Source organism: Petaurus breviceps, unplaced genomic scaffold (genome assembly GCF_028583685.1).
Source record: "Petaurus breviceps papuanus isolate PSGF00001 unplaced genomic scaffold, PetGlider_PUasm1.0 370, whole genome shotgun sequence".
Classification (NCBI taxonomy): domain Eukaryota; kingdom Metazoa; phylum Chordata; class Mammalia; order Diprotodontia; family Petauridae; genus Petaurus; species Petaurus breviceps.
The window spans coordinates 393073-417535 of NW_027186297.1; the positions used below are offsets into that span (position 1 = coordinate 393073).

Sequence of the window (24463 nt, forward strand, 5' to 3'; positions counted from 1 at the left end):
GAGTCCTGTCTTCTCATTACATGATCAAAGGATTTAAGCTTCTCCTTCAGTATTTGTCCTTCAAATCCTGAAATGAAATAGCCTGAATGTTTCTGTAAGTATCGACTGATGTGGTCTCCTTGCTGTCCAGGGGACTCTCAGAAGTCTTCCCCAGCACCACAGTTTGAAAATGCCGCAGCCTTCAGCTTTCCTCACAGTCCAGCTCTCACGGCCATGCAATAGTAACAATACTGGGAAAACCACAGCTCTGACGCTGCTGACCTTTGTCAGCAGGGTGACATCTCAGCTTTTTAGCCTGCTGCCAACATTTGCCATAGCTTCCATTCAAGCAGCAAGCATCTTTTAATTCCACAGCTGCAGTCACCATCTGCAGTGATCATTGAGCCCAAGAGTATAAAAAATCTGACGCTGCTTCCCTTTTTTCTTCCCTCTTTTTGCCTGGAAGTGATCAGATCAGTTGCCAGGATCTTAAAGTTTTTTTTTTTAATGTTAAGCCAGTTTTTATACTGTCCTCTGTCTCCCTCATCAAGAGGCTTCCCAATTCCTCTTCACTTTCTGCCCTCAGAGTGGTTCCCTCTGCGTATCTGAGATTGTTGACATTTCTTCAGCTCTGGATTCCTCCAGCCTGGCATTTAACATGGTGTGCTCTGCACAGAAGGGAAATGAGTGAGGTGACTATACACTTGGTTCTTCTCCTACTCTTTGCCAACCTTTAATCACACGACATACAAAGGGAAGGGAAAGGAAGGGGACGAGCATTTCAGTATTTTGTCTGTTGTTGTGAGTAGATGATTGTGCACTCACTGCAGCCTCTGAAACTGAGATGCAAGAAAGTTTGGATTGATTCTCTGCCACTTGTGCCTAACAATGAACACCAAGATTAGCTAACACCATGCTAGGTTTTAGTAAGAGGCCAAAGAAGGAGGGAGTGGGAGAGGAAGAGATTTAAGATGAGAGAAAGCTTGTTGCCAATGGGGCAGACATTCCAGAGGGTGGAAGGGCAGGGCAGCTCTGGGGTGGGACATTGTTGGGGGTGGGCGGAGGGGAAGCAATGGGGGATGGGGCCTGCCTGATTTGGCGGCGTGGTCCCAGGGGGGGGGGGGGGGGGGAAGTATCGGGGGGTGGGTTGTTCGGCATAGGGGGGGGGGGGGGGGAGTGAAGAAGTTATGTATTCATAAAGGGTCTCCACAGATGATAAGTGTATGAGGCTGGATTTTAACTTGAGTCTTCATAACTCCAGACTCGGCTTTCTATCCACCTGGCTGCCTCAATGAACTGGGGAGACTCAGAATCCCTGGGATGGGGAGGGTCTGATCAGAGGGGACTTTGTTAATGATGGATAGCTTTCCAATGTCCATAGGGCTTTGGTCTTGGGTGGAGTCTTTTCAGAACCTCAGGCAGTTCAGAGGGAGAGCTTATACTTAGAGTGGCAGGAGGGTGTTAACTCTTTTCCCCAAGGCAGAAGACCAGGCTGGAAGCATGATGGGGTGATGGAATGGCTCTCTTGCCCTTCACCTCAGCAGCAGGAGAGGGATGCCACACAATGCCAATTCCCTTCTGTGGAAGCTGGAAAATGTGGCTTCCGAGGAACCAGGAAGATTTGTCTGAACAGATATAGAGTGAAGTGAGCAGAACCAGGAGAACAATGTATACAGTAAAAACAACACAGAAAGACCCACAACTTTACAGGTGGAAGAACTCTGATGAATGTTATGACCAGCCCTGATTCCAGGGGACAGATGATGGCTTTTACACTACACACTTCTTGAGAGAAAAGTGCCAGACTCTCAAGGTGCAGAATGAATGAAACACATTTCTGTGGACCTGGCCAATGCATATTTGTTAAAAGGGTTTTGTTTTCCTTTTCAGTTGGAGAATGGGAAGGAGGGAAAATAAATGCTTGTTAATTAGAAAAAAAAAAAACAAAATTTGGAAGAGGAAAGTGGATTAGTTGATGTCTTCTGGTATCGAGCTCCCCATCACTAGATGGTCATTGAATTGAATTGTAGAGGGAATTCCTGTATGTTGCCTGGTACATTGTGTGGCTTAATAAATACAAGGAAATAGATTAATTAGAGATGAGTTAGTTAGACTTAATGAGCTCTGAAATCCCTCTGAATTTTGATAGTCTGTGATCTCATCAAATACAAATATAGTTTATGATTTAAACAGAGACATATGAAAATGACAGCTAAGGGAGGAAACCATTTTCCTTGCCACCATCACCAACTGTTGACCAAATGCCATGTCAGACAGGTGAGCCCAAGAGCCCTAGGAATGGTGACACACCACAGACCACAGCCCACTTCCAATTCATCACTGGAATCCTGGGAGGTAACCCTTATGAAGAAGGAGCTAGCCATCCCCACCAATTGCCACATACAAAGCAAACTATACAGACTAGATAAACCATAAGGCACCTTGAGGAAGAGGAAGGCAGCTGCTTCTGCCATCTTGAGGACCTTTTCCCTTCATTCCTAAATGGAAATAGCCCAGGACTCTGAATCCAAGAGCCTTGGGAATAGAAACATGTTCCAGACCACCAACCCTGCTCTCCAGCCTCGCCGCTAAAGGACAACTTCACCTATGAACTTGGTTTTTAAAAACAGGTTGAGAAATATACTTCAAGGGGCGGCCAGGTGGCTCAGCAAGTAAGAGCACCAGCTCCAGTGCCAGGATGACCTGGAGATCGAATCCCGGGCTCAGACACTTAGCACCCACCCAGAAACACCTGGCCATGTAACCTTGAGCAAGTTACTTAACCCCAATTGCTTAGGGGAGGCCAGGTGGCTCAGCAAGTAAGAGCACTGGCTCCAGTGTTGGGATGACCTGGATCAAATCCGGGCTCAGATACTCAGCACCACACCCAGAAATAACTGGCCGTGAGCAAGTTACTTAAACCTGATTGCTTAAAAAAAGAGAGAGAGAAATATACTTCAGTAAAACTGGTTTCCTTGGTAATCTTCAGTGTTTTTATCTTATGCATTTAAGAAGATGATTCTGAGAAGGGTCTGAGACTGGCCACACACCAGACCTATGACACAGTGGGATAAGAATGCCTGCCCTGCCATCACCATCCCTGAAAGTGCCCATGGAGCTGCAGCCTGGCATGGCATCTGCTGGCGCCAAAACCCATGGCTATAGAAAGTGTGTAGAACAAAATGCTCACCATCAAGTCTAACATCAGAAACACAAATAATCTGATCAGTAGGAAGGACCAAGAAGGAGAGGCAAGAGAGTCTGCCCAGCCCTGGAGCCCTGAGGACCACAAGGCCTCTCCATTGGACTCATGACTGAAACTTCCTGCTCATGTCACCTCCTTCACCAGAAGGGGAGGAAGCTCCCTCAGAGTTAGGGCTGACCAGCTCTTCTCTTCCTACACAAAGCACTTGGCACACAGCAAATGCCTAAGTCATTATTAATTTAAGTGGCACCAGCTTGGCACCATGTCTTCTTGGCCAACTAAACTTCCATCCTGTTTAGGAAGTGTCCTCGAGGGATACAGAGGGAAGGTCACTGGTTCTGCAAGCACAGGAGCTGGGTTCAAATCCTACCTCTTACATTTATGACCAAGTCACCCACCTCCCTGGGCTTCCGTTTCCCCAGCTATAAAAGGAAAGAGATAGATCTGATAATCCCTGAGGTTCCTGCAGCTTCATCCTAATTTTATGGTAGGAGTCTTCCCTTGATTTCCCCCCCCCAGAAAAAAAATCATCAAGACCTACAGGAGAAGTGCTTCTTTAATAAATCAAAACTTAAAGTTACAAATACCAAAAATGAAGAAAAATTGAGAAGCTAGGACACAGAATACAGAGGTGCCTGGATGCCACAGAAACAGGAAGCAGAGTGTGTTCATGGCAGTTTTTTCCCCTCCATGTTGCCCAGATTGCTTTCTAAGTAGCAGACTGAGCCATGATACAAGACTCCATCAGTCTACCTCTGCATATGTCCGTGGAAGAAACAGAGCTCACAGGGTCATACCCACAGGGAACATATTTATAAGGTTTTGTGAAAAATTCCCTTTTGTAAGAGCTTGGTTTCTTATCTAGAAAGTATATAACATAAAGACTTTAGTGAGAAACAGTGCAAATTTGCCCAAGCAGCTCTGTGTATGGCTGGAACCCCCTAACACTTGCAGAGGAGGCTATAACATCTGGAAACTTCCATTGCCACCTCTCCTGTCCTGAAGCCATCTGCCCACTGAGGAGGTCTGAGAGTGGAATGGTGGCAGTTGATTGCCCTAGTCCACTGAGGAAGCTCTTGGGGGCTCCAGCATCCTTTGGGGCACCCCTGCTCCAGCCCTGTGCCCCTAGGGAGCCTGTCAGGGCTGTGCCTCAGAAGGAAGATGTCCCATAGGAAGGAAAGTTAGAGGTGGCAGATACCTAGGCCCACAGCTTTCCTACCACATGCAGAGGGATGGGAAGTAAGGGTACCAGCTAAGGCGGCCTTCCCCAAGATACACAGACAGTTAGTTGCCCAGAGATCTTCAGAATCCCACAGAGAAAGACCAAACCAGGATGTTTGTTTCAAGGAAGACAATGTTTCCTCAACTCCCATTTCTAAGCACCCTTAACTGCCCTCTTACCCTAATAGAAATTAGCCATCTGAGTTGAGGGGCCTGGGGCCCCATGGCCAAGGACTGCTGTTGGTAGAGGGATAGCCGGCCTGCTCCAGTCCTGCCAGGGGCTAGCAGGGACTCGGAATGGTCCCCCCTCACACCACCACATAACTTATCCTCCTCCCATTGATGGTTCTGGTTTTAAGCCCCAAGTACTGGTAGCTTTTATTCTCGGGATGGCCGTAGAGGATGTCAGTGAAGTAGGCGGGCTCCTCCTGGGCCGGCGGCCGGCCTGTGAGGAAGCGGAAGAGATTCCTCATCTTGTGGAAGAGGTAGGTTGCTGCTTCCACTTCAGGCGCCGGCTCCTCGTACACGAGCTGCTTCATCTCCTCGTAGGCAGACAGAATCACAGCCTGAAACAGGTTAATTAAGACACAAATCATCACCAGCATAAACGAGGCCAGGAACAGGCCTCCGAGGACCTGCTTGTTTAAAAACGCCGTGTCCTTGAAGGCCGAAACGCAGTAGGAGAAGATGGTCTGGGTGGAGTGCATGATGCTGTTATAATGCCACTGGTGCTGGCCAAAGACGAGGTAGCCGAAGACCACGTACACGAAGATGTACACGCCTACCAGGAGGGCCATGTGGAAGATACCCGGCAAGGCCGTCAGGATGGCCCTCTGGGCCAAGCGCACATCGTAGAAGAATCGAGAATACATCAGCGTCTTCAGAACCGCCAGGAAGACCAAGAGACCGAGAGCGATGCACAGGACCTGGTCCACGTGAGAAATGGCCTGAAATGGGGTGAAAGCCTGCGGATTCTTGAGGTAAGAGCCAAGAATGTCCTTGGCCATCCTAAACTGGATGTAGAGAAGCAACATAAGGAAGAGAAACACAGACTTAAGGCTGAGGCTAATGAGATTGAAGCCGTTTCTGAGGTAGTTCCCCTTTTCCTTGCCAATGGTGATGAGCTCCTCGGCCAGATACGCCACCAAAAATACCATGACAGCTCCATACAAATACAGCTCCAGCTGGCTCCGCCTGCGGAACAGAGGCAGGCTGAACGAGTGGACGGCCAAACTGGGGTTGATGACCCCCAAAGGGGAGACTTCAAATACAACCGAGATGGTGCAAAACAAGCTGGCGTCCGAATTGAAGGTGGCCAGCTCCAGGATCACAGCCCATGTTCTTTCATCGAGCCACCCGCTCTCCCGAAGTTCCTGCAGCCTTGTTGTCGAATTGTACTGCCGCTGGTCCGGGAAGAAATAAAACGGGTACCCCCCCATTCCATAGGCGTGAGTCAAGCCGTAGGAATAATGGGCCCATTTGCCGAGCTTTGGTTCGTAAGTAAAGCTGACCGGCCTTGAGTCCACAGAAGACTCAGTGGGGGCGGTCCAAAATCTGCCATAGTTTTTCCGATCCTCCATGAACTGGCTGTATTGGTATTGACAATGGATTCCCTTTTTCATCAGCCTGTTGGCCACGGTACCAGAGAGGAAGCAGGACGTTCTGGTAGACTTCGCCCTCACTTGTCTCATCCTCGGCAAGCCAAGAATCCTGGACCAGGTGTTAGAGAGAAAAGTTGGGTGCTGGCCGTTGTGGACCAAGGGCAGCAGGACGCCGGTGAGCCACGTGTAGGTATCATTCAGCTCTCTGACCTTTTCAAGGTCGGTGGAGAGCTGCCTCCTGACGGTCTGGCTGTGGTGGAAGCTATGAGAGTGCCGAGCGAGGGAGACCATGCACAGCAAGAGCCCCAGAAAGACGAAATGGTTGACGATGTTCCTCAGAAACACGATGGCCCTCTTTTTAATCCTTGTCCTCCTCCGGAATATTCTGATTTCATCTTCCACCAAGGGTTGGTACATCCTGGTGCCGCGCACCCGGACGATCTCATAGTGCAGCTGTCTCGTCTCCTCGGCATCCAAGTTCACGCCCTGCAGCCGGATCTCGATGTAATTGTACCTCGTGGTCCAAGGGATGTTCTTACAGTACTTGGCTCTGCTCGCCTTGATGCCGGACAAGAGCAAGATCTTGGCCACCTGGATCACGAATATGGACTGGCACAGGGAGGACACGGAGGCGAACAGCCATTGCATGGACTTGTGATATCCGTAAGTCAGCCCGTACATAATGATGAAAAAGGAGGACACGCCTGTGGTGCCGACGACCAGGAGCCAGGCCACGTAGACGCACCACCAGTGGAGGACGAAGTGAGGCCTGGCTTCGAAGAGCATCAGTTTCTTGCGCCTGTGTTCTGGTGATTTGTTTGAAGCACCCTCGACTTTCCGGTCTTTCTCTAACCCCTGTTCTACATCGAAGGGTGACGAATTCAAGGCCCCACCCCCTGCCTCTGTGAAGGTCGGATCCTCCCTGTCCGCGGCCTTCCTCTCTGGATCAGCAGGCTTTGCGGAGGCAGAGTTCTGGTCAGGGGAAGTGGGGGGCTTGCCCTTTGTTTCCGTGATGGCATTGGCTGTCTCCTCGGGAAGCCTCACGTTGCTCCCTGGGGCCTGCTTCTTTATGGGGACGCCCTGGCCCCGAGTCTGCTGGACTGCCGTCTCCTGGTAGTACCACATCTCCAGGCGCTCCTTCCAGTTGCGGAAGTCCGAATTCATCAAGGGGTGGAGGTGAGGAGACACGTGGGCAGCAGGCACCGCGGCGACCTTCCTCTGGGAGTAGGTGAAGAGCGCGCTGACCGCCATCTGCAGCGGCTCGCAGATCAGGGCGCTCTCGATGCCTCTCATGAGACTCCGCAGGTGGCGCAGCTCGGTCGGCATGACCTCCCCCTCCTCGTCCTTGTTGAAGAACATGATGTTACAAAGCAGCGTGCTGAGCAGCAGGGTCAGGCAGCAGGACAGCCGCTGCAGCCTGTTGAAGGGTCCCGTGACCACGCTGGCGAAGACGGACAGCCAGAGGTGGCTGGTGCCGAGCAGGTCCGAGGCCTGGATGAGGAAGTAATCCTTCCTGCTGAGCGGCTGCGCCTTGTCTGCCGCGTCGAAGGTCTGCTCCAGCGCCTCCACCGACAGCCACGCCCGGCAGAGGAAGAGCCAGATGTGCCGGCTGAAGATGTTTTCCACCTTGACCCTACTCAGGTACCAGCTGGGCCGGCTGCCCTCGTTGTTGTGCCACACCCGGATGGCCCGGATGTTTCCCAGGTCGCTTCTGGTGGTCAGGAGGAAGGTGTCGGTGCTGCCCCGGTAGAAGGTGGTGAAGTCGGGGTGACTCATGCAGTGCACCTCGCTGGCCGCCTCTGTCCCCAGGAGCTGGAGAAAGACGTCGGCCCGGGTGCCGGAGCCCAAGCGGCTCCCAGTGTAGAAGGTGACCAGGTAGCAGATATGATCGTAAGGATCGTTGTCCGGCAGGATGATCACGTGTTCCCGGAGAAACCTGTCCGTTTCGTCTTTGTGCATGGCCCAGAAAGCCAGGACCAAGTAGGTGAAGACGATGAAGATGACGGTGCAGAGGCTCACCGGGTTCTGAGGGAGGGTCTGGATGATGTCCACGCGCAGGTCAAGGCGGTTGGGGATCACCACCATGTGGGCAGTCAGGTATCTGATCCTGGAGCCTCGGAACCAGGGCTCCCTAGAAGGGGTCGCACTGCTGGGCTCGGGCTTGAAGTGACAGATGCAGTGCACGCGCCACCAGCTGCTACGGTCCCCCACCTTGCAGTCCTTCTCTCCCCACTCCTGTTGAACGCCGTCCATGTTCAGACATCGAGCTGTGAAAATGGAAATCCTCACGAGCTTGTCATTGGGCTTCATGACGATGTAGGGGGATTGCAAGACCACGGAGAGCTGCCACGTGGTGGAGGTGCTGCCTCGGGCGCTGGCCTGCAGCAGAGACTCGCTGAGGCAGATGAGGTAAGGCACCTTGACCTTGCAGGGGGGGTCAAGCAGAGCGCTCTCGTTGGCCACGGGCGGCCTGTCAGGGGGCGCCAAGAAGGAGGCGATGGGGAGCGTGTGCGTGATATTGCTGCCCACGTAGATCAAAACTCTGAAGAGGATTTTCACTTCCGTGATGATATGGACAAATACTTCCTTGTAGCCTCCATTCACCACAAAATTAAAGACTCCTGTGGTCACTTTGAGGAAGTCTTTATCTGGTCCCACAGTGAGATTAAAGACAGCTTCCTTCAGGTTCTTTCTAAGGATAAACGCTTCCGCTACCTCCGGTTCGACCTCAAAGACATCCCCGTTCTCTTTGGTCTCTCTCATCCGGAAACCGACCACATCTACAGAAGGGCTTTCTTTTTGGCTCAACCAAGGGAAGGGGTCATCCTTAAATTCATAGAACGCCGTGGAAATGGGACCTTGGCTCACCAAATCAGTGACGTTGACTTTTCTCAGTGTTGGGTAAAAACAATTTTGGCAGTGTTTCTTGGCCAAGAAAGCCTCAGTGACATTTTGCTTTTCCTGTTTGCTGATGTGCATTTTGAAGTTTGGGGTTGATATAATTGTCTCTATCTCCCCAGGTACTTTAACAGATGAAACGGTATCTGCCAACAGTTCTGTGACATAGAGAGTCTCATTAACTGTATCCTTGTGACTACCAGTTTTGAAGATATTAGACAAACTGGTTGAGATGCCAGTACTCAAGATTTCTATTTGTTCAGAATGGAATTTTTTTTCCCTTTGCCTGTAACTTTGCAGTGCCAGGTTCATTTCCATTAGCCTTCTGGTGGCTGCCTTCTGAACGCCTGCAGTCAAGCCAGAACCTTCCTGGGTGAGTTCCAAAATGGTTGCTGTCACTTGATTAATTTCCACCAGGGTGTTGGTGGGCAGGCGGTTGCAAAAGTTGACGAGGCGTTCCTGAATCTCAGAGCGCTTTCTTTGTAGATCAGCCAGAGGCTTCACATCCTTTAAAACAGAAGCCACCAGAAAGGCAAGATAGCCTGCTTGGACAAAGTCCCCATGTTGCAGCAGAGTGGTCAGCATTGTGCCCGATGAGTTCTGAGTGAGGTTGAACAAGTGACCCAACACCGTGTTTGGTGAGTCTTTGTCAAGGGGAGAATGCACAGTGGCATACAGTGTCACTTGGGAGAAGGCATCCAGAGAATCATAGACCTGAGCATAGATGATCACCAAGTAGTTATTGGCCGGCATCCCAATGGGAAGAAAAGAAGGAGGAGTCACAGACTGAGCCCCAAAGTACATCACAGCCCCCAAAGTATTCTGATCTAGAGAACTGATGTCGTCCAAATCCCAGAAATTGGAAGCTATGATTTTAAAACTGAGAGGTAAATTATAGTCCCTAAAGTCGCTACACCGGATGACAAATTTGGTCACTAGGGCTGTGCCTTTGGCAGGGTGAATGTTGCACTGACCAATATGGGGTGGAGAATTGATATAAAGGGAATGGTTAGAAACTGAGACCCCTCCACCCCAGTTTGTCACCCTTAGAGAAATGAAGCAGAACTGGTCTGGAAAACCCTTAAAAGCAGAAGCTTTGATTGACAAGTAAGGATTGCTTCTCCCAGTGGTGGTCTGATGGACCCAATCAAATGGGATCTCCTTCCTTGAGGTGGACAAGAGTGACCAGAGATAGTAGACAGGAGCTGACCCACAGTCCGTGCACTTTCCAGACAAGGAAAATCGATCTGTTATAATTAGGTTATCTTCACAGTTTTCGATGCATGAAAAATTCATGGCAGGTGGGGGGCCAGCAGTCACAATGACCCTCTGGTCAGTAAATGATTTCCTCTCATCCTTCTCAACCACCAGGCGGAAGTAATAGACCCGGTTGCCTCGGAGTGTTCCTGGTAAGATGGTGTGCACGGGACCAGATTCCTGAATCCACCTCAAGTCTGGAAGCTGGGGAAGGCAGGTGTCTTCGGTGGAGTAGGGCACCATCACTGTCTCAAAGTGGGAACTTCTGGTGGTGCAGTACCACCTATAGAACAGACCCTTGAAAGGCTCAGGAGAATCAAAGTCTAAGGAAGCTGAGCCATCCAAAGTCCAGCTCTCATTGAAGGCCACGGTCCGGTCACGATCTCCCTTGATGACAGCGATCAGCTGAATTTCAGAAATGGAAAGGAACATAAAATCGGAGGCTTTCATCTCCTTCTCAGCAGTAGTGACGGTCACGGAGAAGCTCACCAGGTACAGTCCCTGTGGCAAGATTCTCTCGGGAATTTGGAAGTAGGAGAAGTGCTTCATTTGTCTGATCCACCACGCCCTCAAGGGCCTGCTCCAGTCTGGAGGGGTGTGTACATCAGGAACGGGGTAGAAATTCCATTCTCGAGTCACGTTATAGGGGATGCTGCAGTTGATCTGCACATCGGTATTCATGGTAAAGGGTTGGCTCCCAGTCAGGTGTAAAATATTACCTCCCTTGATTCTCACCTCCTTGATGAAACAGGGGTTCTGGACACAGGCCACCGTGGCCTTGAGCACTTTGGAACCATGCTTGTCCAAGGAGGCTTTTAAGACGGCCGGCTCCAGACCGTTTGGGGAGCAGTCTGTTTTCTCCACGAAGCCTGCATAGACATCAGGGTGGAACGGCAAGACAGACCGAGGAATAAAGCGGGATGCAGTGGGCAGCCGGTCCTGGTAAGTATATGTCCGGTTGTGCCTGAGACTGTCCCCAGGAAGCTGGAGGTGAAAAGTCCACTGGAGGTTCAGGAGAGGGTGCTGTAAAGGGATAAACCACACTAGGTAGACAAGCCCCTGGCGCCCCAAGGGGCCGCTGGTGAAGAAGTGGACCTCCAGGTCATGGTGGGGCCCAGTCCCCAAGAAGGCTGCCCCTTTGGGGCTGAGATAGAGGTGCACACTCAGGTGGGCACAGCAACTTCCAAGAAAATCCAAGGCAAACAGCCAGGACAGACCTGGCTGCTGATAGAAGAGGAGATGGCTCTGGGCATGCCGGACCCTGCCTCTGCCTGGGGCTGACCTGGAGTAATAGATGCCAGGGCCATAGGAGCCTGTCTGGGCCTGCTGGAGATTCAGGCTTACAGTGCTGCCCCTCACTCGGATGCCCAGGGTGCTGTTGACTAGGTGCAGGTCTCCCTCCATGGCCTGACCAATGAGCCAGCAGGCCCTCCAGTCCCAGCCCTGGCCTGGCAAGAGCAGGTGGGCCAGTGTCCTGCTGTGGGCTGCTCCACCACCAGTATTGCCAGGGATGCAGGAGATGCCAGCAGCCTCAAGATAAGGGTTGCAGGTTACTTTCCAGACCTGGTAGAGGTCACAGCCCCGAGGCTGATACAGCCTGAACGTTAGCCTGGATCCTGTGAGCTGGAGACCCCAAGAGAGGTAGAAGGCCCCAGAGGGCCTCTGGGACAAGGGAGGGGAGCTTGCACTAAGGATGTGAAGCAAGGCAGCCTCGGGGTGCCTCCCAGGAATGGAGCTGGGACCTGAGCTGGGTTTTAATTGGGGAGCCAGGTGAGGGCATAGGGCACCCTGGCAACCTGAGCCCAGGCTGGGTTTAGGGGCTAATTCAAGACCTAGAGCTAGGTCCCGTTTGGAGCTCCGACCTGAGGAAGCCACAGGGTCAGCGCCACGGTCAGGCTCAAGGACTCCGCCTAAAGGGAACCCCAAATAGAATTCTGGGTGAGGGGGCAGGGTTAAATTGGAGCCATGGTGGAGCCCGCGGGAGGGCAAAAGGAGAGCTTGGAGGCATGGGTCGGGGCTCTGCCTGGACGCGGGCCTGGCTGGAGGTGGAGGAGCAGGGGCGGCGCTGGGGTAGAGCCTGGGAAGCGGCAGTGGCGGCAGCAGCAGCATCAGAAACAGCAGCAGCAGCAGCTGCGGCCAGAAGCGAATGAGCATCCTCCCACCTGGGCTTGCGCAGGGCCAACGTCCGCCACCCGCAAGTCCGCTCTCGATCGCCTAGCAACGAGTGCGTGAGAAAGCGCGCGCGGAGTCTGTGTCTGGAGACGCGTTCTCCCCGAGTTTCGCGGACCAGAACACCCACTGGCCCGCGAGCCCAGCGCCCATTCCCACCACGGAAAAACTGAGGACTTCAGAGCCCCTCGAGGTCATACCCCACGGCTCTTCATACTAGCAAAGAAGAAAAAGCTCAGAAATCGAGGAGCCTGTCATCTCGCCTTTTCTGCAGAGACCAGCGAGTCCTCAGCCTAGACTGAGGAACGGAGCTGGACCCTCCCCCACCCACAAAGCTGGCTGACCGGTCCACCAAGGACCCACGACGAAATACGCTTCCCACCTCCTGACAGGGATGGGGTGCGGAATAAAACTTTTTTATGGACATGGCTGGCGAAGACGTGAATTTTGCTTAACTGTGCATATTTGTTACAAGGGTTTTTGGTTTGGGTTTTTTAAAGGAGTGAGGGAGTGAGAGGGCGAGAAAATGGATTTTTGTTAATTGAAATAAATTTAATTTAAAAACAAAAATATTTATAGCAGTTCTTTTTTGTTTTATCAAAGAACTGGAAACTAAGAGAGTAACCATCAATCGGGCTGTGGCGAAGTAAATCACAGTATATAATTGAGGTGCCATAGAAAATGATGAAGAAGATAGTGTCAGAGAAACCTGGGAAGATCTGCATGAACTGATGCGGTGGGGTGAGCAGAACCAGGAGAACAAAGTAGACAACAATGACATCATTGCAAAAAAAAAAAAAAACACATTCTGAAAGCAATTAGAACTCTAAGGGATGCAGTGGCCATCCATGATTCCAGAGAAATGCTGATGAAGCTGGCTACCCGCCTCTTGGATACACACCCTTAATATTAAGATCATACCATTAAAAAATTAGAAGAGAGGGCGGCTACGTGGTGCACTGAATTGGGGAGCCTGGAGGCAGGAGGACCTGAGTTCAAATTCGGCCTCACACACTTAACACAAAAACTAGCTGTGTGACCTTGGGCAAGTCACTTAACCCCAATTGCCCTCCAAAAAGCAAAAAAAAAAAAAATTAGAAAAGAAACAGCTCATATTCCTCTCACATCTATGGGCAAGAGATGGATTCTTAATCAAACAAGAGATAGCAGCAATTACAAAAGATAAAATTGAAACTGAAAAAGCTTTTGCGCAGACAGCATTAATGATTTTAAGATAAGGAAAGTGGTCAAATAGGGAAAACATCTTTGTATCAAATTTCTCTGATAAGGGTTTGATATCCAAGATATATAATTAATAAATATAGATGACCAATAACCATTCACCAATAGGTAAGTGGTCAAAGGATATGAACAAACAGTTCTCGAAGGAATGGCAAAGCATTCATAACCCAATGAAAACATTAAATGACAAAAAGTGGCACCAGTCAGTGTTGGAGTGGTTGTGGAAAAATAGGTACAGGAATACATTGTTGGTGGAGCTGTAAAATGGTGTCTGCAAATAAGGTGACTAAAATGTCCAAACCCTTTGAACCAGAGACTCCACTACTGGACATATACCCCAAGGAAGCCACTGATAAGAAGAACGCGCTTGTGTACCCCCTCAATATTTAGAGCATCACTTTTCATGATAGGAAGCATAGCAGGGTCAGTGTGCAGAGGAGGGTCACCGGTCATTGGCTCCTGGGGAAGAAACAAAGTAGATGCCCATCAATTGGACAAACAATGGAAGCACATGAATGGAATGGAATACGACTGTGCCATAAGAAATGATGTGTGTGATGAATGCAGAGAACCATGAAAAGATCTATATGACCTGAGGCAGAGTGAAGTCAACAGAGCCAAGACAATCTGCCCAGTGCCTACCACAGCATCAATGGAAAGATCAACACCCCCCCGAAATCAAAAGTAAATTTTACAACATTAAAGTGGGACTCAAATAAGATGTGGGGAGGTGGGAGGTCCACAGGGGTTACACAAAGCACGGGTTTCTGGACTTCTTAAATGTTTCGATCACTTGTGCTGACTTTTAAAACACTATTTGTCCCATGGGATGGCTCTCTACGAAAGGAAGGGAGGGATGCTTGGGGCAATATAAGAGACAGAAGATATGCAAAAAGTACTTAAGACAAAGAAATTGTGTCCCTCTTCATTACTAAATGCCCATCATGTGCTAGGTGCTGGGGATACAAAGACAGAAAATGAACAATCCTTGCCCTCAAGGTGCTTCCACTCAGTAGGGTAACAACTGGACCACAAATAATGCAAATCTTTACATTCCAAGGAATTTGGAGCCGCCGCACAACCCCCTTCTTCTGTCCAGCCGTCCCCAAGCCAAGAAAATCCCCAGTGGGGTCGCAGAGGCTCGGACAGGGCTAAGATGGCGACAGCTGTATGTTATGTACCCACTAAGGCACGTGTCACACACACACACCCCGTGGTCCCAAATGCAGCGCTTGGAGATCGCGACAGCTCATCATCCGCCCCAGGTCTGCCCCCCTCCCCCCCCCCCCCCCGACCCCCCTCGCCCCTTCCCCAGGCCCCCCCTGCCCCTCGCCTCCCTCCCCCCTCCCCCCGCCCTTGACCTTGACAAAGTCTCCTTTAGCCCCGTCCCCAGGCTCTCCCCACCGCAGCCGGACTCGCTATGGTCTCTCTGGCCCCGCTCCGAGACTGCCAGGTACGGCGCCCCCTCCTCTCCCAGGAACGGGGGCTGGGTGTGATGGCCTCAAGCCATTCCTAGCTTCGACACTTGCCCGAGCCCCTGTCCAGCTGCCTCCCAGCTCCCTTTCTCTGTCCAGCTGACCCCCAGCCCTTCCCCCGTCCAGCTGCCCCCCAGTCCCCCTCCTCTGTCCGGCTGCCCCCAGCCCACCCCCCTGTCCAACTGCCCCCCAGTCCCCCTCCTCTGTCCAGCTGCCTCCCAGCCCCCAATTTCCCCAGGCCCCCCATCCTCTGACCAGCTCCTGATCTCCCTCCCTCCCCTCCTCCCACTTTGGGGTTCCCCGCTGGCCTCCTCTCAGTGCTTTCTTTCCTTGGCACCTCTCTTTGCTTCTTGGCTTACTCATCTGTATCTTTTGTTAAGACTCTTAAGAGGAGAAAGTGGTCAAGTAGGATTGGAACTCGGGCCCTTCTCTGCAGCAGGCAGGCAGGCCTCAGATTCTGCCTCTGGGCCCCTGGCCCCCTTCCCACAGGGCTAGCCAGCCTTGGACCAGGAAGAGGCTGACTTCCGGGTGCAAGGCCTGGCCCCAAGCCCAGGGATTGAACCCAAGGGTCATTTGGCTCTCTCAATTCCCCAGAGCCCGAGCTGCCTCATCTGTAAAATGGCGTCTGCACACCTGCCGCCTGTGCAGGCTCCCCTGGCTCGGGCTTAGGGAACACTGGGTAAAGGGGTAGCTCGTAACTTCTGGTGAATGGAATTCTCCTCCCTGGACAAATGCCCCATTCGGCTCCCACCCTGGCCATAGTGCAGGGCCAGTGTCCAGAGGACAGGCACCAATCTGTGGCTCTATGGGTCTGCTGGGAAGTCCTAGCCCTTCAGTCTTTGTAAAAAATGTTTTTATGTCAAACTTAAACACAAAATGAGAAAAGAAAGAACATTGTCATGTACACAGCAGACCCTAAGAGAGGATTCACTATGAAACAAGAAATTTCCATTTCGAGAAATCCTACGTACTAAACACTCCAAGTTGTTTTCCGAACTGCCCAGCTTTTCTTTGCTTCCTTGCTGGTTTTCTCTTGCTCTCTGCTGGGCACTTTTAACTTTATTTCTTTCCCCTCCTTCCCCCCACCACCCTAAAGAAAGCTACCATGAAGCGTGGATACATAGATAAAATCTGTACTCAGACACACATCTGTAAGACCACGCTAAGCTTGTTTCCTCCTACCATCTGCCTCTCTGAAGGTGGAGAGCATCCTTACATTTTCTCTAAATCAACCAGCTTAGCATTTCCTATACCACTGCAATATTCCAACCCACTCACATCCTATCTGAGAGATTGTCTGTGGAAATTCCCCCCCCCCCAATTTTCTGCATTCCTTCTGCTCTTGGCCACATAGGTTTTATATATACAAGAAAATTTTCATTTAAAATAATCAAAATTGGAGCGGCTAGGTGGAGCATTGAATAGAGCACCAGCCCCAGTGAAGAGACACTTAACACAAAACTAGCCGTGTGACCTTGGGCAAGTCACTTAACCCCAATTGTCCTGCCTTCCCCCCTCCAAAAAGCAAACAACAATAAAAATCATCAAAATTATCTTTTTTATCCTTTAACAATGCTCTAGCCTTATAATACAGTTTAAGGTCTGACACTGCTGAATCTACTCCTTTATAGCTTTTCCTCCTGGTTCCTGAACTTCTGTTATTCCAAATGAACTTTGTTATTATTTTTTCTAACTCAGTAGAACAACTTTTTAGTAATTTAATTGGGATGAATTTGAATAAATAGATTAGTTAAATAAAATTGTCATTTAAAAAATTACATTGGCTTTACCTCTCCATGAACAATAAATATTACTTCAGTTATTTAGATCTGAATTCATGGTTGCTCTCTCTTCAACCCATTTGGAATGAGAGCACAATTCCAGCACCATCTGCCCTCCCACGTGTAGGAGATAATTTCTTTTTTTTAATCTCTCCCTACACAGTTTTATTTTTTTAGAATCACACCCATCAGACTCACCTCAGCCCATGTCTTTCTTTCAAACTACCCAAATGATAAGGACAGTCATAACAGTACTGATAATATTGTCATGTAGAAGAAGTAAACAATTTGACCTCATTGAGTCCCTTGTAATTGGTCTTTAATGTTTCCCTTATATTTCTCCTGGACATGTCAAATTTTCTCTTCAATTCTGGATTTTTTGTCATAAAATCCTGAAAGTCTTTTTGAGTTGGCTAAATGTCCTTTTTTTCTTTTTTTTTCATTCAGGATTATACTTAATTTTCCTGGGTAAGTTACCCTTGGTTGTAACCCCAACTCTTTTGTTCTATGGAATATAGTATTCCAAGACCTACCGTCCTTCAAGGTAGTAAGCCTTATTGTAGTTCCAAAATATTTAAATTATTTTTTCTTGTTTCTTCCAATATTTTCTCCTTAGCCTAAGAGCTTTGGAACTTGGCTATGGTATTCCTGTAAGTTTTCCTTCTGGGATCTCTTTCAGGTGGTGATCAGTGGATTTTTTTTTTCTACTTTGCCTTCTTGTTCTAGAACTTTAGGGCAATTTTACTTGATTGTAAATCTTGTAGTAGTGTATCAAGATTCTTTTCAGGTAGTCTGACTATTCTTATAGAATTTCTCCTCAATCTTTTCTCCAGATCAGTCATCTTTCTGATGAGATGTTTCACTTTCTCTTCAATTTTTTTCATTCTTTTGATTTTGCTTTATGATTTCTTGGTGTCTTAGAAAGTTGTTGTCTCCCCTGACCCAATTCTAGTTTTCAAAGAACTATTTTCTTCCTTAAGTTTTTGGTTTGCTATTACAAGTTGATTGACTTTCTTTTCATAATTTTCTTGGATCGCTCTTATTTTTTTTTCCTCAATCTTACTTGATTTTTAAAGTCCTTTTAAATTCTTCCAAGAGTTCTTTTTGCACTTGGGACCATTTGACATTTCTCATTGAAAAAGGAGTGAGTGTTTTAGCTCCATTATCTTCCTCTGAATAGGAGCCCAGATCTTCTCTCTCTCCACAGTAACTCTCTATGGTTGGGTTTTTTCTTCTTTGCTTATTCGTATTTATTTACTTATTTGCTTAATTTTGTTTTTAGCAGCTATTAGTGTAATCAAGTTGTAGTCCCGAGGTCTGGGCAATGATGCCCCAAGCCTCAGGCTCTCTTTCCTGTTATTTTCTGAGGTCTGACTTTGCCTCTCCGATCCACTCCTTAACTGTCCCACAAATGATCTTGCTCCTTGTGGCCCCTCAGGTGGCTGCAAACCACAGCTGTCCTCTCTGCCGCAGAACTGAAACCAGGGGATCTGTTCTCCTGGGAGTGCCCACAGCCCGCAGGGTCCCTGATCCTCACTGCTGCACTCACCAGGCTAGCTCCTTCTCCCCACAGCCACCACCCAGGATGCATCAGTCTTCTCCTACTCAGCTTTCACACCCTGCACTTTCTTCGAGATGAAAGTTTCTAAGGCAGGGGCTGCTTCCCAATCCCAGCTGCCCCCCCCCCATTGTTTATTGATTCTGCAAAGTTGGCCTGGAGGTGTTTACTCCTCACCGAGCCTGAACCTCGGGTGTTTCTTGGGGTCTTCTCAAATTGTCTCAGGAGGACTGCTTTACCCCGTTTATTTCTGCTACTCGGAGATGTTCTGTCTTTGGTGTGTGTGCGTGGAGATTTGGAGGCCCAAAAGTTTTCTGACCTCCACCATCTTCCCAGAATCCTCTCCCTTCTGACATTTTGAAGGTCTCCAGGTTGTCCCCATGTCTGGGGGGACATAGGGAAGAGGCAGACTGTGTCCTCCCTTTCCATCTTCACCTAGTGACCCTTCTCAGGACCTTGGCTAGAACTGTTCCCCCTCCTGGCAGGCTTGCTCCCACCCTGCTTTGGTGCTCTGTCCAGGCCTCCATTCCAGCTGGTCCGATTCTGCTTCCCAGTGACAGGACGGCCCCTGCAGCATCGTCTGAATTTAGTCAGTTCTCACCTGGCTCCCACCTTTGATCAGGCGATTGTAAGAATGCTTAGTGGGGTTGGAGTGAGTGGGACACAACCCCCGCCCCCCTTAGGGGAAGGGTCTACCCTGGGTGTCTGCCAAGCCCCTGCTGACCCGAACTTCTGTGAGCTCGGACTGGCCACACAACTCTGGCCTCTGTCTGTTCTGATACCCCTGTTGCTGCGAATTCATGAGTCCAGAAGAGTATTGTTATTGTCTTGTAAAGACCCACAAATTGATGCCCCGAACGAGGGACCCACTCAGGTCCCTCAGCTAAGAAGGGGTAAGAGCTGTCATCTGGCCTGAAGCCATGAGAGGGACCACCTTATTCTCATCTAAGATGGCTCAATGTGGGTTACTGAGAATCCTGGTGGGCAAGCAGACCTTGTGTCTTTTTCACATGAAACCTTTATTCTCAAATTCATTTTTTACTTTTTATACAACCCTTGCCTATGTTTATAAGGTATTGGAACAAGGCATGAGAGAGCTGGGAGTGAGCCTAGAACCAGAAGGACAGATCTGGGAGGAGCCTTATAAAGGGGGATGGGAATGCTGGGAGTGTCCTAAGAACAGAACCTAGAATTTCAGACCTTAGAACAGACACTGTCAAACCTTAAGAATCTAGGGCTGGCTAGGTGGCACAGTGAATAGAGCACCCGTCCTACAGTCAGGAGGATCTGAGCTCAAATCCAACCTCAGACACTTAACACTTACTAGCTGTGTGAACTTGGGCAAGTCACTTAACCCCAATTTCCCTGCCCTCCCCCTCCAAAAAGCAAAAACAAACAAAAAACAACATTAAGAATCTAGAAAATTGGGGCGGCCAGGTAGCACAGCGAGTAAGAGCACCGGCTCCAGTGTCAGGATTGACCTGGAGATCGAATCCCGGGCTCAGACACTTAGCACCCACCCAGAAACACCTGGCCGTGTAACCTTGAACAAGTTACTTAACCCCAATTGCTTAGGGGCAGCCAGGTGGCTCAGCAAGTACGAGCACCGGCTCCAGTGTTGGGACGACCTGGAGATCGAATCCCAGGCTCAGACACTCAGCACCACACCCAGAAATAACTGGCCGTGTAACCTTGAGCAAGTTACTTAACCCCGATTGGTAAAAAAAAAAAAAAAGAATCTAGAAAATTAGATCAAAGAGAGGTTAAGGGGCTTGCTGATCCCAGGCCATGTCACCCTCAGCACAGAGATCTTGGGGTCTTGATTCCTAGGACTAGAACCTCCCTCCAGGACCACTCTGCCTCACCAGTCTTTTAAGTGCTAACTTTTTTGTATTTTCAAAGAAAGGGATAGTGCCCAGCAGACATGCAGTATCATGTACCATCGTCTTTTTATTATGTTGTGTTATGGCAATGCATGTTTTATTCTTTTATTTTTCACTTTGCCAAATTCACTTCTAGTTTACATGATTCATTTCCATAAGATTTTGAGTTACAAATTTTCTCCCCGTTTTTCCCCTACCCACCACCCCAAAATACCTATCCCACTGGATATCCCCTCCTCCAATATGTTCTCTCCCATATTTTCCCCCCTTCCTCCTCCATAGAATCCAGTGGATCTCTATGCCCCAGTGCCTGTATATCTTATTTCCCAGTTACATGTAAAATAATAATCATCATCATCTACATACTTTTTAAACATTTGATTTTAAAACTTTGAATTCCAGATTCATTCCCTTCCTCCCTTGTCACCCACCCTTACTGGGAAGATAAGCAATTCAGTATAGGTTGTACATGTGTAGCTACGCAAAACATTTCATAGTGAATATATTGTGAAAGACATCCTATCCAACCCCCCACTTGTTCTATTCTCTATTTTGATCCTGTCCCTTTTCAAAAGTGGGTGCTTCCGACTTCCCTCCCCCCCAGTCTGCCCTCCCTTCCATCATCCCCCCTTTCATCCCCTTCCCCCCTACTCTCCTGTAGGGTGAGATACCCTATTTAGTGTGTATGTCTTTCCCTCCCTAAGCCAAATTCAATGAGAATAAGGTTGACCCATTCCCTTTTGCCTTCCTGTTCTTCCCCTCCATTGGAAAAGTTTTCCCTTGCCTCTTTTATATGAGATGATCTACCCCATTCTGTCTCTCCCCATCTCCTCTCATTATATTCCTCTCTCGCCTCTTAATTTCACCTTTTAAGTATCATCCCTTCCTATTAAATTGATCCTGTGCCCTCTATGTATACCTGTACACATATACACACACCCACCTATGTATTCATATGCCCATATACCCTCCTCTATAGACATACATATGTATGTATACATATATATATATACATATCTATTCCCTTCAACTAGTTTCACACTGAGAAAAGTTTCATAAGTTACGATTATCATTTTTCCATATAGAAATGTAAATAGTTCAACTTTGATAAGTTCCTTACGATTTCTTTTCCCTGTTTACCTTCTCATGCTTCTCTTGGTTCTTGTATCTGAATGTCAAATTTTCTATTCGACTCTGGTTTTTTCACCAAGAATGCTTGAAATTCCTCTATTCCAATGAATGACCATATTTTCCCCTGGAACATGATACTCAGTTTTGCTGGGTAGGTGATTCTTGGTTTTAATCCCAGCTCCTTTGACCTCCGGAATATCATATTCCAAGCCCTTTGATCCCTCAGTGCTGCCAGATCCTGTGTTATCCTGATTGTGTTACCACGATATTCAATTTGTTACTTCCTGGCTGCTTGTAATATTTTCTCCTTGATCTGGGAACTCCAGAACCTGGCTATAATATTCCTAGGAGTTTTCTTTTTGGGATCTTTTTCAGGAGATGATCAGTGGATTCTTTCAAACTCTATTTTGCCCTGTGGCTCTAATACATCAGGGCAATTATTCTGGAGAATTTCTTGAAGAATGATTTCTAGGTTCTTTTTTCGATCATGGCTTTCAGGTAGTCCAATAATTTTTAAATCATCTCTCCTGGATCTATTTTCCAGGTCAGTGGTTTTCCCAATGAGATATTTCACATTGCCTTCTATTTTTTCGGATCTGTTTAATAGTATCTTGATTTCTCATAAAGTCACTAGCTTCCATTTGCTCCAATCTAATTCTAAAGGAATTATTCTCTTCAGTGAGCTTTTGAGATTCTTTTTCCATCTGGCAAATTTGGCTTTTTAAGCCATTCTTCTTCTCATTGCCTTTTTGAGCCTCTTTTGCCATTTGAGTTAGTTTATTTTTAAGGCATTATTTTCTTCAGTCAGGTTGTTGACTCTCATTTCATAATTTTCTTGCATCATTCTCATTTCTCTTCCCAATTTTTCCTCCACTTCTCTTATTTGGTTTTCAAAATTCTTCTTAAGCTCCTCTATGGCCTGTAACCAGCTGGTAATTTTCTTGGAAGCTTTTAGTGCAGGAGTTCTGACTTTGTTGTCTTCCTCCTGTTCAATGCTTTGATCCTTTTTGTCCCCAAAATAGGAGTGTAAAGTTGGGTTGCTCTGTTTGCTTTGCTTCCTTTGCTTGCTCATGTTGTCCCTCAATTATTTTACTTTTGAGCTTTTTGCCACAGTAGGACTCTGTTACCAGACAGGGGAGCTTTGTCCCAATCGTTGGGGTTTTCCCAGCTGCTGAAAGTATTAGTTGGATGCCCTCTCTGAAACCTCCACACATTCTGGCAAGCTGGTCACACACCCTAGGACCTCCACCCTGGACAGCAATCCAGATTCAAGCAGATTAAAGCAAGAGAGATTACACCTCAGAATGGTTGTTTGGTCCCCCTACACTCTGCAGGCCAGAAGCTGAAGCTGCCATGTGGGGGTGGCTTTCACTGAAGCCCTCAGTGGCTTCTTGCCCCAGGAGAAGAGGCCAACGTACTCCCAAACTCCCAGATCCCAAAGTCCACACTGCACTGACCTCTCACTTTGACCTTAGCATCTATGTGTTGGTAATTCTGGAAACCACCACAACTGCTGGTGATCTAAAGGCCCTCCAGCCAGCAGCTGGTCAGACCTGAGGCTAAAACCTCTTCATGTTTTATTCTTTAAATTGAAAATAAAAATTTTAAAATACCAGTATAAAAAATTTTAAAATACCACTACACCAAACAGTCTTTACTTACGAGATGACTTCTCTCTTCCTTCTTACCTAAACAAAGAGCCTGCCTAGAAAATAATTGTCTGGGTGGTGGGGGTTGTAGTTTTTTAATGCACGTTTTTCTGGTTTTTCTTCTTTTAAATCAGTTAATAATCCCTTCCCTCTCCCTGTCTCCAGGCTTGGAAGGATGAAGGCCTGCCTCTCTCAACCACCAGTAATGAAGCCTGCAAGCTCTTTGATGCCTCTCTGACCCAGGTGTGGCCATGGAGAGAGAGGGTCTTTTCAGACCTTGCCCTTGGTTGGGACGAGTCTCAGGGGTTCCTTACCTGCCCCACAATCGTGTTCCTTAGAGATGCTTTTTTAGTTGACGGCAGGGTCTGGTGGCTCCAGGAGGCCCCCACCCCTGACTGACACAGTTCAATCACTTCCAATAGAGGCCTAGAGCCAAATACTCACATTCTCTGTCTGCCTGGGTCTGGCTGTGTCCTTTGGATAGTGCCTGTTGCCTTCTGGGTGAAATTCAAGCTGCCTTCCTGGCATTCAGCACCTCGAGGCCCCCTATCTGCCCACCCACCAAACTGGGCAACTTCCTGTGCCCTCAATGTAGCCTGTCCTCTACCACCTTTCTGCCTTTGCCCAGAGTGAAGTGACCTCCCTCCCCTGTACCTATTAATTCATCCTCATTCTTTGGGGTCTCCCCCACAAAGTCTTCTGTCCTGCTCCTAACTGGAAAGCATCTTCCTCATCTGATCTTATGACACTCTCTGATGCATTGACAGAGGCAGGGGGCCTGATGGAAAAACTGCTGGGCTTGGAGCCAGGAGACCTGGGTTTGAGCTCCATCTCAGATATTTCCTGACCAGGCTGGATCCCAGAATCCAAAACCCTGCAGCTTGAGGGAATCTCAGATCCCTGTAGCCCAACCTCTTCTGCTTTACCGAGAGGGAAACTGAGGCCTGTGGATGGCTCATCTCACCTCCTTCACTGCCTCAGTTTCCTCATCTATAAAATGGGAATGACCCCTCAGAGGGTGCTGTGGGGAAATTACTTTGTCAGCCTGACAGCTTTCTCATGGGGACCAAGATCATGGAAGACCTGGAGCCTCATAGTCTAGTCAGGGTCAGGTAGTACCCCAAGCCCTCTTCTGGCAGGTGCAGTGTGGGAGATGGGACCCCAAGCCCTCTTCTGGCAGGTGCAGTATAGGACATCAGGCCAGGGCTCCAGGAGACTCAGCAGCCCCAGATCCCAAGGGCACAAAGACCCTGGGTTTGAGAATGTCTTTCCTCATTTCAGTATGTGACATGGACCAATGACAAGAGTCTCGGTGGCCTGGAAGGATGCATTTCAAAATTAAAGGCCGCGGACCCAACGTTCGGTAAGGTCCCAGACACAGGCCATTGCTTCTTTTCTCTGTTCTGTTCAGTAT

General features: G+C 48.7%; 2 protein-coding genes across 3 annotated transcripts in view; one reads left to right on the forward strand and one right to left on the reverse strand.

The window, feature by feature from the left end:
- Positions 1-1179: 1179 nt before the first annotated feature.
- PKDREJ (polycystin family receptor for egg jelly) lies at positions 1180-12851 on the reverse strand. Its single transcript, XM_069099313.1, has one exon. It carries the CDS (start codon positions 12313-12315, stop codon positions 4714-4716), a length of 7602 nt encoding a protein of 2533 aa, XP_068955414.1. The 5' UTR covers positions 12316-12851; the 3' UTR covers positions 1180-4713.
- A 2073-nt stretch (positions 12852-14924) lies between these two features.
- Positions 14925-24463, forward strand: part of TTC38 (tetratricopeptide repeat domain 38) — a 29795-nt gene continuing 20256 nt past the window's right edge. Inside the window, exons 1-3 of one of the 2 annotated variants that reach the window (XM_069099314.1) lie at positions 14925-15025; positions 23215-23292; positions 24331-24412. In XM_069099314.1, the coding sequence (XP_068955415.1) occupies positions 14993-15025; positions 23215-23292; positions 24331-24412 (193 nt within the window). In that variant the 5' untranslated portion in view covers positions 14925-14992. The remainder of the gene's footprint in view (positions 15026-23214; positions 23293-24330; positions 24413-24463) is intronic. The other variant, XM_069099315.1, reaches the window with a different exon arrangement.

Coding starts and splice junctions, on each gene's coding strand:
- PKDREJ (XM_069099313.1), bottom strand. CDS start 12,315: ATGCTCATTCGCTTCTGGCCGCAGCTGCTGCTGCTGCTGTTTCTGATG.